Genomic DNA, 13,321 nt, shown 5'->3' on the forward strand with positions numbered 1-13,321 from the left:
CTTATGTGTAATTTTGAAGTTTATAATTGTGTGGAGACATGAATTATCATTCGTTATACAATTATGTGGAGATTTGGATTCTTAATCACATGTGCACGAATATTGCTATGATTACATGTGATCGACTTGCATACATGTGATCATAGCAATATTCGTGCACATGTGATAAGAATCCAAATCTCCACATAATTGTATAACGGATGATAATTCATGCCTCCACACAATTATAAACTTCAAAATTACACATAAGTTATTCAGAAAATAATCAAAAAACAATTTTCATGTAAAGAATAATCATCGGTTGGGCTAGATTTGAAAAGTTGTCAAAGATTCTCGCAAAAAAAGGGTTCTCAAAATAACTTTTCACTATATATATATATATATATATATATATATATATATATATATATATATATATATATATATATATATATATATATAGAATCCATATACTATTAATTGGTTGATATATACTTATATATATATATCAATTATAGTTAAGGGTGGTGATATATTTATATATATCCTTATTTTTTAACTGTAATAGCTTTGTACTCGCGCGATGCAGCGGGGTATAGGAAAAAAAAACTGATTAAGTAGTGGTACCGTGTTATGACATCAATGTATTATTTAACTTAAGTGTTTCTTAGTCCGGCCGAAAGTGAAAACCGTCGTTGTTGTTTTAGAGTGAGCGTTTTTTATGTTGATTGATTATTAAATCCAGTAACACATGTGAGCTTTTTTGGTATACTATGTGAGCAACTGCAGAGAAGAGAAAGGAAGGGGCACGCGTAAGGGTTTTTTTTTTTTAAGGGTATTTTTGGAATTTCAGGGATAAAGTGTTTGATGGTAATATAGATTAAAAGGGTAAATTAGAGATTTTAAAGGTAAAGTGTTAAATATTAGAGGGATAGTTTGTTTATATAGATACTATAAATACCACATGCATAATAAAATATATTGTAGAACAACATAAAATATATTTATTGGTATACAGTTAAAAGTTGGTGATGTAAAGATTAGAACCCTTTTAGGTAACAGAGTGACAAATGTTAAGAAAGAGATAGACATCATGCAACTTTTGTATATATATTCATCAAACCAAAATCATACCACTGCTCGAATGACAGAAAGACATAGGCATAAACCAAAACAAATGTAAAATTGAAAATACGTGTCTTAAAAGAGTCAATTTAGTTCTTTGACCCACTAGCATGCAACGAGCTATAAACAACTATACATAGTCAAGGAACTTTAACTAAATGGTTTGTAACTATATAAACTTTTTATTCTAATGAAAGAAAATATCAATTACTTTGAAAAACCTGTAAATCAACTAAACGACTGTATGATTGTATTTATGATAATACTTTTGTTTGAATACTATTGGGGTGTATCTACCATACGAACATCATTATGTGGAACTGAAATATTCATTTAACCGGTTTTGGAACCGATCGATTTCTGGCCAGACACCCATAAATAGGTGTTAGTGAGTAATTATCGATTTATTTATGAAGGATTGGCATGAGAGTTAGTCAATGAAGGCGTGGTTAGGGTAGATTGAGATTCAAGTTTAAGGTTGTAGCGGTCATTAACTAGACTCATGTCCGTGCAATGCCGACAAGTAGTTGTAGGTTATGGGTGTACAGGTTATAATTTAAAGGGATAAGTACCCAGAAATGCAGTCAACTAATGCTCAAAAGTTATTGTGTGCACGAACTTTAAATCAGCTTTATTGTATTCAGGAAACTTATTCAACAGTCCTATAGCATGCAAAAGTGACCGGGTCAAAAGTTAGTGGGTCACCACTTTCACGTTGACTGCTTACGTGACATGCACACAATAACTTTTTGGGATTAGTTTAGCACATAATAACTTTTTGGAATTAGTTTATGCACACAATTAAAAAAACAGATTATTTTTTTTCAAACGCGCCAGAAACTGCAAATACTCGCCGAAAAACTTAAAAATCCGATTAAACCTTCGTTTCTTCGAATTAGACCACGAAATTGGCACCAAAATACTCAAAAATCAGCCGCGAACAAACCCTCGACAAGTTAAACCAATTGAGACTCGTCAGATAATTTATCAACTCGTCGAAAAATTTAAAATCACCATAACTTTGTTGTTTCTTCGAGTTTCGGACAACAATTTTGAGCAGTTTGGTGTTGGTTTCAAGTCGAGACTCGAATAAACAACAAAGTTATAGTGATTTTAATTTTTCCGGCATGTTGGTAAATTTTCCGGCAAGTCTCAATCGGTTTAACTTTTGTTGAGGGTTTGTTCGCAACTGATTTTTGAGTATTTTGGTGCGAATTTCGTGGTCTAATTCGAAGAAACGAAGGTTTAATCGGATTTTTAAGTTTTCCGGCGTGTATTTGCAGTTTCCGGCGAGTTTGAAAAAAAATAATCTTTTTTTTAATTGTATGCATAAACTAATCCCAAAAAGTTATTGTGTGCATGCCACGTAAGCAGTCAACGGATGAACGTGAAAGTAACCGGTCCCACATAGCCATAATCCCGTTTTATGCTCACAATAACCAAAACTTCAAGTTTCGTGAACACAATAAAGCTGACCTAGAGTTCGTGCACACAATAACTTTTGAACATTAGTTGACTGCATTTCTGGGCACTTATCCCTAATTTAAAAAACGATAGTTTAGTTATTTTGGAAGTTGAAGGATAAACGTTGTAAATCATTTCATAAAGTGTATTTTTTATTAGACCAACTATGTTAGGTGGTAGGTATGCTGAATGTGAGGGACATTTTAGGTAAATTGGAGTTGTAATTTGAGAAAGTGGGATGGGATGATGGTTTATGTAATTTGAGAAGTATATTTTTTTACCTACGGTTGGATTAGTGGGCTTTTTCTAGGAACGTGTAGTTAAGTGGGTTAGTGATTTGTCCGTCTAAATTAGACCGGTTATGTGTACCTTTAGCCATTGAGTTGTCACATATAAATACCTGACTTAGTTGGCTGTTTTTTAAAAGAAAAAAAAAAAGGAAAGGAAAAAAAAAAAAGGTGTGTGACTAATTACGTAATTTGGGCCTATACCCGATACTTTTATTCAGGCCTCAATATCTTAAAAACTCCCATACATATATTTTCTGGACTCGGCCCAACAGATACTTATGGAGAGAGAGGTTTCATTATTAGGCAATGCCGTAATGGATATACTTGAAAATAAAAATACATACAAGTTTGCAGTGGGGAATGAATTTTTCGGATTTTATTTCTTCCCTTTTAATGGTTATTTAGTTGTCCTGTTACCATTAATTTCACTCTTAACACCTTAAACTGTTTGATACTTTTTATATAACCTAATTATACATGAGCTTGACTCGTACTTTTATATATATAGTAAGTTTTCAATTACTTTTGGCATTATGTGTGAAATAATAATAAGTATGTGTGAAATAATGATAAGTATTTAGTAACACCATCATCCAATAATTCAGTTTTCGGTCTTAATACTCTACTTAAAGTAAAAAGTAGAAAGGTCGCTTCCAGTTTATACTAAAGGTACAAAAATCCGCCGACTTTTTAAGAAATGAGAATCAAATTCTTGACTTCCGTCTCTGAATAACAAAATGTTAATCACTTGATCGATTGGTAATGTGTGAAACAATGATATATACGTGATCGTAAATATTACCTACCCACCTATATATGGTATATATCTTTGTCACATGTGTAATCTTAATTAGATATTATCTTTTTGTCCTTCTAACATCGTTACATCGACAAATTATTATTTCCGTAATAAAGTGGTATATAGCTAGCTAGTATTAATTATAGATTGACAAAATAATAGTCTTTAATTATGAGTGATCAGTTTTGGAAAGGAAACGAAAGAAACAAAAATTTTCACACGTCTTTGTCGATGATTGCAACAAGTTATATGCATGAATATTGAACAAGCAAATTAAATAAGAGTCTGGTATACCAACCAGTCAAATTGCAACCCCCCTTCCATTCTTTTCTTCCCCATCACCATCACTTAATTAATTATTAAGCACCTATCTTTCTTCATGCTTCAATTCCCTTTCATTTGATACCACTTCTATCTATCAAAAATAGATAGATATATATCTAAATGAACTAAACAGCAATAATTTTAGTTTTGCACATTTTTATTCTGAAGTTGTACGTTGCTAGTTTGTATGAGCGAGTGATCGCGGTTTCACAACCTTTTTTTCTTATATATGTATATGTATCTATATATATATACGTAATTAAGTTTAGAGGATTTTGATAATATATGGCAACCTTTGATCATCCACCTTGTGATGGACTCAAAGAGATGTTACAGGCTGCTGTGAAATCGGTCCAATGGACCTACATTATTTTCTGGAAATTTTGTCATGAACAAGGGTACACACACACACAAATATTGTTTGCATATTTGATCTATACTATATTGGCTAGTTTCCATGCTAGCTAGCTACTCGTATAGCATTTTTTAATAATAAATTAATGTAGTTCAAGAAAGAAAAAAACAAATAAAACACTTGTCGTGTATGGCTAACTTTTGTTGAATTAATTAACTCATTTGATGTGTTTTATGAATGGTTAATTAGGGAATTAGTATGGGGAGATGGATACTACAATGGTGTAATAAAAACAAGGAAAACAGTACAGTCCATTGAAGTTAGCACGGAAGAGGCAGCGTTAAGTAGAAGCGAGCAGCTTAGAGAGCTTTACGATTCGTTAGCTGCCGGTGATCATCAGATGATGACAGAAAACCAGCAGCCAGCGATTAGACGCCCGTCGGTGGCGTTGTCACCTGAGGATCTTACTGAATCTGAATGGTTCTATCTCATGTGTGTTTCTTTCACTTTTGCTCCTGGAGTTGGGTATGTTGTTTCTAGCTAGCTACTATAGCTTGTTCATACTTTACATAAAATAATTATTATCATCTATGTTTTTAGTTGGTCATAATGAAATGTACGTAATTAAAGCTATTTAAATTCTATTCTTAAAAAGGTCTTATTTCATATCGTTACAGTTATGCAACGTACTGTTTTTAGTTAGTATAATTATTGGTATTGTTGCATTAATTGGCCATAGCTGGATAGGATTTAGTAGTATTTAATACTTGTGTAACAATGTCAAAAAAATAAATAAATAAATAAAAATAAACTACCGTATACTATTAGATAGAACCTGAAAGTAGTCTCTTTATACCGTCGTGGTGGGGGTAAGAGTGTCTACATCTTAACCTTCCTCATACACCGTCGAGGTATTGGGACCCAAAACCCATAGAAGACGGCACTGCGCGTTACTTTTTTATAAGACTATTAGGTATAAGGTGTACGTTTAGTCTCCCCCTAGTAGGCCCCCTAGCGTCCACCTACACCGCCCCAAGTGCAGTGGCGACATGGCTGGCGGTTTTCGCCTTCATGGCTAAATTCGGAGGCCCTTATTTTGATATGTTTTTAGAGCCAACGCTAGTCACAATAGAAGCTAGGTAGCCCAAACCGTGAGGTGCCACATGGCTGAAGTCGCCCAACATGCCAGCTAGCTAGCCCCACTCCAGCTTTTTAATTTGAAGGCTTTAACGTAGCGCGTGGCGGAAGTCCCTGCCTGGTTTCAAAGAGTAGTCTTACTCCTAATATATAGTCTAAGTAGTAATTTTATGTTAGAAATTCTTGATACAGCCAAACATAAACAAAAGTGTGTTAGCTAGCAACTTAGGATTGAGGTAAGACCAAAATTAGTAATTAAACGTGTCTCCGGCCACCTTGACCAAAAGCTCATTGTAGCAACTAATTAATTATATGGTTACAGATTAGTTGGACAAGCATATGCAAAGCAGGAGCATCTATGGCTCACAAGTGCACATGAAGTCGATAGCAATGTTTTCACAAGAGCTATCCTTGCCAAGGTATATATATATATATATATATATATATGAATGCTGTTTAATTGTTGTTAAGTTAAAGCAATAGAGCTACGACCATGTCTAACTTTTTGATCATCTCTATGAAATATGCTGATTTGCTATGGGTTCCATTTTTGAACTAGAGTGCTCATATACAGGCAAGTCGATTTTCACCCCCTTTAACCAGTTCATACGCGCATCTTACCTAATCTTTGCTAGCTTGTTGTGCTTAACTTCCAATGTCAATTATGCAGACGGTTCTATGCATCCCTATACTAAATGGAGTCATTGAACTTGGCACAATCGAAAAGGTTAGATCTATGTACCGATATACTTTGATAAATCCCCCTTCCTAGTTTAAATGTCATATTATAACTTTCAAGTCCCAATTTTGATCGTAAATAATTTTTTTTTTATATAATACTTCATGAAAATTATATCAATATAAAACAGATCTAAAACTAATGCAGAAGGACGATGCGGAAATATCTAGAACAATCAAGATATTATTTGTTTTATCTCCAAACTTTTTAGTTTCCTACGTATTTAATAGTTTATTAAATGTTTTTGATTTTTTTATGATAATTCTCATTATAAATCGGGATGTAAGTTTTGTTATTGAACAGTTTTTGATCCATATATGAATTTCGTTTTTCCTCTCTATCACAAGTGTGTGTGAAATTTCCAAGTTTTCGGTATTCATTGCGAATCAATGATAATTTGAAGAGTTGTTCCTGGGTATTCTTTGAATTAACAGGATCAATTATGTATTCCGTATTCCGTCTGCGTCAAAAGCCTAATTCATTCATATATTCTACATCAAGTATTATATAACATAAAAAAATTAAATGAAGGTCAAAGTTAAACAAGAAAAATAAAAAATGTCAAATTAGGATATCTAAATTGGGATTGATGTAGCATGATGATAAATGGCAAAGAAGAGGTATAAATAACAAAACCAGCTTTTTTGAGAATATATATTTATATGTGTAACATGCATGTATGCAAATATAGGTGGAAGAGGCTATTGAATTCGTTCGCCACGTGAAACTCTTCTTCAGGGTCGACAATTTTGACAAGCCATTTTCGCCACCTCCTAAACAGGCCCTCTCGTCTCATTCTTCCAATACCACCTTTTCCCCTCATCAATTTTCAAATACAATTCAACTTCCCAATAATGCATATTCTGTTGACGAAGATGATGAGCAAGAAGAAGAAGATGATGATAATGATGACGCGGAAGAAGAAGAAAACGGGCTAGATTTTGTGGTGGAAGCCGATCAAGATAAACATTCAATGATTGCAATGATGGAAGCCGATGAGCTATTGAGACTTGATATGTCTGAAGATATTAGGTTCGGATCACCCAATGATGGTTCAAGTAACTTGTTCCTGACGAGCCATGAAGACTCATGTAGAGCTGAGTCAACCCCAGGATGGTCAGATAATTTGGATTTGCACAACCCACCAAGCACTCAGTTACTTGCATCAGGTATTAAATTGTCCTATATATCTATATACTTTAAATGACAAATTCTGTTAGATTATACTAAACTGTCCTCTATATCTATGCTTTAGTAACTATATAAAAAAAATCTATGTTGTATAAAACTATGATTTTTAATAGAAGGGGATAAAAAAGTCTCCATATCTATACTATATTATAAAGCAAAAAGTCTCTAGATTTAAATTTTCGATATTGATTTTAAGTACCTCTCTAAAGTGTCCCTCCTATCTATTCTATATTTACTTAAAATAACTATAATACCCTTTCTCTTTTCTTAAATTTCAACCAATCATTTTTTTTCATCTCTCCTCCATAAATCATTTATTCCTCCAATTCATTCAAAATCTTTTATCTCAAAAACCATACATCGATAAATTATAAAAATTATGTGGGTGTTCTTAAAATTATATGCTCTTTCATTAGAGATGTCATTTGATATACTTTTGACGAAATTTTAAATTCAAAGACGGAGCCCGTACGGCTAAGGCATTTGACTATCATACTCTACGGGAAAAAAAATCCAGCCTATATTTTCAACTTCTTTTGAAATGACCGCCTAATTTTCTCTTATGATACTTAAAAACATTAGTAGCATATCATAACAAAAGTGCCATTAAAGGTGAGTTACACTAATGACACTACTTTTAAATGCCACTATATAGTTAATAGTTTTTGTGACACAAAAACTTTATGCCATTAAAAACTTGGATACAATGGCACATAACATATATGCCATTAAAAGGTGTGTGCCACTAAATGGTACTTTTTTTGTAGTAATAACATATCAACTCCTATGACATATCACATTTTATGACATATCACATTCTATAACCTAACTATCACCCTCATCATCTCACCACCGCAACGTGCGGATACTTACTCTCGTATATATGTATACAAATTCTTAAAACTGACACAAATTTTCAATTCCAAGCAGAAAAATTAGTACAAGAGGACACTCACTACTCTGAAACAGTTACTGCTATCCTCAACAACCAACTAACTCAACGGCCAAACTCAATAATACCATCATGCCAAAACACAAACTACTCCAACCAATCATCATTCACCACGTGGACACGTCAATTTAACCGTTTTCCTAACAGAATAACAACCACCTCAAGCTCTCAATCCATTCTAAAATACATCCTTTTCACTGTACCATATCTTCACTCCAACATTAATAAGTCTATTGATGGGGAAGCCTCGGAATCCGTGGCACCTACACTACGTAAAGCCACGTCACACGAGGAACTTAGCGCGAATCATGTATTAGCAGAAAGACGTCGTAGAGAGAGGCTAAATGAGCGGTTTGTTATCCTTAGGTCTCTAGTACCATTAGTGACTAAAATGGACAAGGCATCAATTCTTGGTGACACAATTGAGTATGTGAAACAATTGTGTAAAAAGATTCATGATCTTGAGGCGTTGAATAGTTTGAAGGTCGCGGAAAAGAGGAAGATAAGAGTGATTGAGGGTGGAAATGGTAGTGGCATGAGAAGGACAGGGACCGCAATGCAAGTTGAGGTGTCGATAATAGAGAGTGATGCATTGGTGGAGATGCAATGTAAACATAGAGATGGATTGTTGCTTGATGTGATGAAAAGGTTGAGGGAACTCGGAGTTGAAATCACAACCATTCAATCTTGTGTCAATAACGGGATGTGTACGGCTGAGATGAGAGCTAAGGTAATGACCCGTGTGCTTATTTGTATTTAGTTTACTGCTTAGAAGAACAATCTACTATGAAAATGATCGGTGATAGTAATGCAGTTGTATTTTGTTACTAAGCATAACATGAGGTAAATATATCATGGATATACTAATTGGTAACAAATTACAGCTATACATTACTATTACACGTGCTTTTCGTTATCATTTTATTTTGAAGAATGATATATAATTTTAGCTTTATCTGTGGATTAAACTATCAGGTGAAGGCAAAAGGTAATAACGGAAGGAAAGCTAGCATAATGCAAGTGAAGAAAGCTATTAACCAAATTATCTCTTCATAAGTAGTATACGTACGTAGTACTAACTCACTTCACTATATATCACTATCACTATATTATAATTTACACATTATATATGTAATGGTGAAAGCAAAAAACTAGCTTGGGCACATTTGGGGCGAATGCATATATTCATCTAGTCCAACATGAAAACTGAAAAGTAATCATGATATTAGATTTCTAATTTAAGCTTTCTTGTTATTCAAATTTACTTTTGGAAATTAAAGATTAGCAATCATTTTTAATTGATTTGATTTTGTGCATGATTGGTGTGTTCTCTGTTCATAAGTTTTTCCAACAGATCCATATTACACAATAGTGTGTGATTGACTAAATTCCTGATTCCCGCAATTAGAAGAGAAAAAAGTAGCAAAAAAGACAATCAAAAATTGTAACCAATCCGTATGCTTGAAAGGTTTGGGTCCAGGATTGGGACAGGGATTTTTAATCGGGTACGGGTCAGCTAAATATATCTCATACCTCACCCATTACCATTCCTAGTTTACACCCACTTTTAGGCCTTAAGGTTGGGCCAACTTTGTTTTTGTTTACCTTATGGGCCAATGCTTAATGTACTGATCAGTTGCTTCCATTATTGGAATGTGGCCATGGCTTATTAGCCTATACTATATTTCTATGTGGTTGACACTTGACAGGTTGTATAAGTTATAACATAGTACATATTGGTATGGTATATCTTTTTGTTCAACTTCGGATGATACAATGGATACATAACATATTGGTATGGTATATCTTTTTGTTCAACTTCGGATGATACAATGGATACATAACTGTCATTTTAGTCAAGTTAGAGTGTCAATCATTATTTACAAAAGTCCTTTTATCTCAATACCACTCTAGCCTCTAGGTTTATTATAAAAGGATTTGATGATGAATTGGAAAGCCCATTTGATCCACTCGTGTTAGCTAATTTACATGTATACACTACACTTCTGACCCATTGGAGAGAAAATGACTCATTCATAAGTGAATAGTTTAAAATTGACTACTCTACTCCCTAGTGAACATTACAAAAATGCCAAAACTCATATTTGATCACTTGATCATATATATTTTTTTAGTAAAATGTAAATAAAAAGAAATTCTAACGGTGGGTCTGGTATTTGGTGAAGAGAATGAGTATTATTTGGTTCCATTACATGTGCTTTTCTTCTTATCATGTTTGCTTGTATATATGTCATATGAATTAAAGTTTTTATTTCCAAATGTGTAAAAGAATATACCTTTTTTATTGAAGAAAGTAATCCAAAAGAAAAGTAACAGAAATAGAAATGAAATGTTTTCCAAGTATCCATGGCATGTGCAATAGCATTTTGACTTTTGTTGTAAAACCAAGCATACAATATTTTCTTTTCATTCTAGTACTTCTGGGTTTGTTGCAATTATTAGTATTTCCTCAAACGGGCCGGGTTAGACAGGTAAACATTGTATGGAGCAGCAAAACTGGCCGGGGAAGAGTAGACCCGTTAAGACCTTTTGGTGTCTGTTTTTTCTTGAATTTCGTAACAGGCTAATTTATCAATTAGGATGACGATAATAACTATGATCGAAAATGACTGATTCTTCTGTGATGGTAAATTGGATAATTTTTGACTTAAGAAGTCAAACTGTACCGATTCTAATTTATGTAGCACTACCACGTACCAGTGGCATTAAGGACCAGTTTTTAAGGACTGTTGGCTAGGATTGTCGCCTCTACAGGTAGCCATGGGCCGGGTTAGCAAACGGGTAAAAGATGGTTTGGCAAAATAAATGAGTATCATGGTGGGCCGAAATAGATCTGTTTGGAACATTTGTCAATGATTCTTTTGTCCCTTTTTGTTAAATTTCATGTACTATGTGTATGCTCAACATACCAATGACTATCAAATGATATATGCACAACAAAATTTGTTTATACTCAACAAGTCAATTACGATACGTTTCACATAGTTGAATACTGTGTCGTATGTAATTTGTAGTTGTTGTATATGACTAAATATAGTTGTGTGCATATATCACTCTGTAATCAATCAAAATTATGATTGAACTTTTTAACAAACCGGTCACAGAACTAAGTACACATTTGACGACTTTTAGGGGGCTCCCGACCATGCATCCATTCTTCCTAAATTCTCACTCCCACATCATCGTCATATTATTTATTCCTCCCAAAATTTAGAAGAACACACCCCGTGACAACAATAACATGCTCTTTTTTCATTTTCAAACATTTTATATATTAACCACAATTCATACAAACACTACATCACTTGGACCCCCTCCCTCCCGTTATCCTCGTTCTGTAGAGAACACGGCCTCCAAGACGTGTCGAGAACATACTCCGTGCCAATGGCAATCTCACATTCTCGTGAAAACAAGGTGAGAATGACTCCTGTCGGGACAACTTGAACAAAATATTATTACCATTTAATAATCTCTTATTATTCTGTCAAGAATAATATATCTAGATCTAATCTCAATTAGATCATTAAAATCAATTAACAATACTCACAAAAAATATAATCAATCAGAACAATATCATCACCTGCTAATCAAGTGATGATCATCCAACTAATTATTGAATGTACTATTACAAAATTATGAATATCGAATATATATCTATATCTATTTATCGAGAGAGAGCAGCAGAATATGTATAAGGAAAAATGATTGATTGATTATGAAATTAGGATAATATTTTTCTATTTATACTCCAGCTCCATCTTCTCTCTTTTGACACATTTGGTCCCTTAACTTATACACCGACTTATCCTTCTGCTATCTGAACTTTTACAGCTTCAACCCTTCTCCATCTTAAATTGTCTTGTCAAGTCCTGCAATAATCTAATCATACAATAAGAACACTAAACTAATTTTAATGAATAAGATTATACTTTTATCATCTCCCTTAATCTTATTCCTAAACAGATCAACCATTCCAAGTTTTTCACAAAAAAAGTTATAAAAATGTTTGTTCAAACCTTTAGTGAGAATATCTGCAATTTGATTTGCAGATTCAATTTTTCTTGTTTGAACAACTCCTGCTAAAATTTTTTCCCTAACAAAATGCAAATCAATTTCTAAATGTTTGGTTCTTTCATGAAATACAGGATTTGCAGCCACTTTAAGTGCAGATTTGCTATCACAGAATATATCAACAGGAAGTATATTTGAAACTTGTAAATCCTGTAAAATTTTGATAACCCAAATAACTTCACAAGTAACTGCAGCTAAAGCTCTATATTCAGATTCTGTAGATGATATTGAAATTGTATTTTGTTTCTTACTTTTCCAAGAAATGAGAGAGTTACAAAAGAAAACACAATATCCAGTTACTGATCTCCTATTTACAACACACTTAGCCCAATCAGCATCAACATAAGCTTCTAGTTTGAGATCAGAAGCTTTAGAGATAAAGATACCCTTACCAGGATTATTCTTCAAATACCTCATAATCCTTAAAGCAAGCTTTAAATGAGAAACCAATGGTTTATGCATGAATTGACTCAAACACTGGACTGTATAAGATATATCAGGTCTAGTATGTGTCAAATAAATCAATCTGCCAATCAACCTTTGATATTCAGAAATATTTTCCAACAAAGGATCATCATTAGTAGGCTCATCAGAAATACTCATGTTAGGATCAAGAGGAGTATTAATTGGTTTACAAGCTAACAAACCAAATTCAGAAAGTAAATCAAGACAATATTTTCTTTGATTCAAACAAATACCATCTTTATTTTCAACTACTTCAATTCCCAGAAAATATTTCAATTTTCCCAAGTCTTTTATTTGAAAACTTGTTTTCAAACAAGTTTTAAAATTTTCAATTTCCTTTTCATTGTTTCCAGTAACAATGATATCATCAACATACACAAGTAATGCAATAAACACATCATTTTTATTT

General features: G+C 33.2%; 1 protein-coding gene across 1 annotated transcript; it reads left to right on the forward strand.

The window, feature by feature from the left end:
- Positions 1-4,127: 4,127 nt before the first annotated feature.
- Positions 4,128-9,615, forward strand: LOC122581536 (basic helix-loop-helix protein A). The gene is made up of 8 exons (XM_043753766.1): positions 4,128-4,379; positions 4,586-4,861; positions 5,796-5,892; positions 6,033-6,047; positions 6,144-6,200; positions 6,904-7,381; positions 8,334-9,085; positions 9,331-9,615. The coding sequence occupies exons 1-8, from the start codon at positions 4,267-4,269 to the stop codon at positions 9,409-9,411; spliced, it is 1,869 nt and encodes a 622-aa protein (XP_043609701.1). The 5' UTR covers positions 4,128-4,266; the 3' UTR covers positions 9,412-9,615.
- The last annotated feature ends 3,706 nt before the right edge of the window (positions 9,616-13,321 follow it).

Source organism: Erigeron canadensis, chromosome 9 (genome assembly GCF_010389155.1).
Source record: "Erigeron canadensis isolate Cc75 chromosome 9, C_canadensis_v1, whole genome shotgun sequence".
NCBI lineage: Eukaryota > Viridiplantae > Streptophyta > Magnoliopsida > Asterales > Asteraceae > Erigeron > Erigeron canadensis.

Coding starts and splice junctions, on each gene's coding strand:
- LOC122581536 (XM_043753766.1), top strand. CDS start 4,267: ATGGCAACCTTTGATCATCCACCTTGTGATGGACTCAAAGAGATGTTA. Junction 4,380..4,585: donor AAATTTTGTCATGAACAAGG/GTACACACACAC, acceptor ATGGTTAATTAG/GGAATTAGTATGGGGAGATG. Junction 4,862..5,795: donor ACTTTTGCTCCTGGAGTTGG/GTATGTTGTTTC, acceptor ATATGGTTACAG/ATTAGTTGGACAAGCATATG.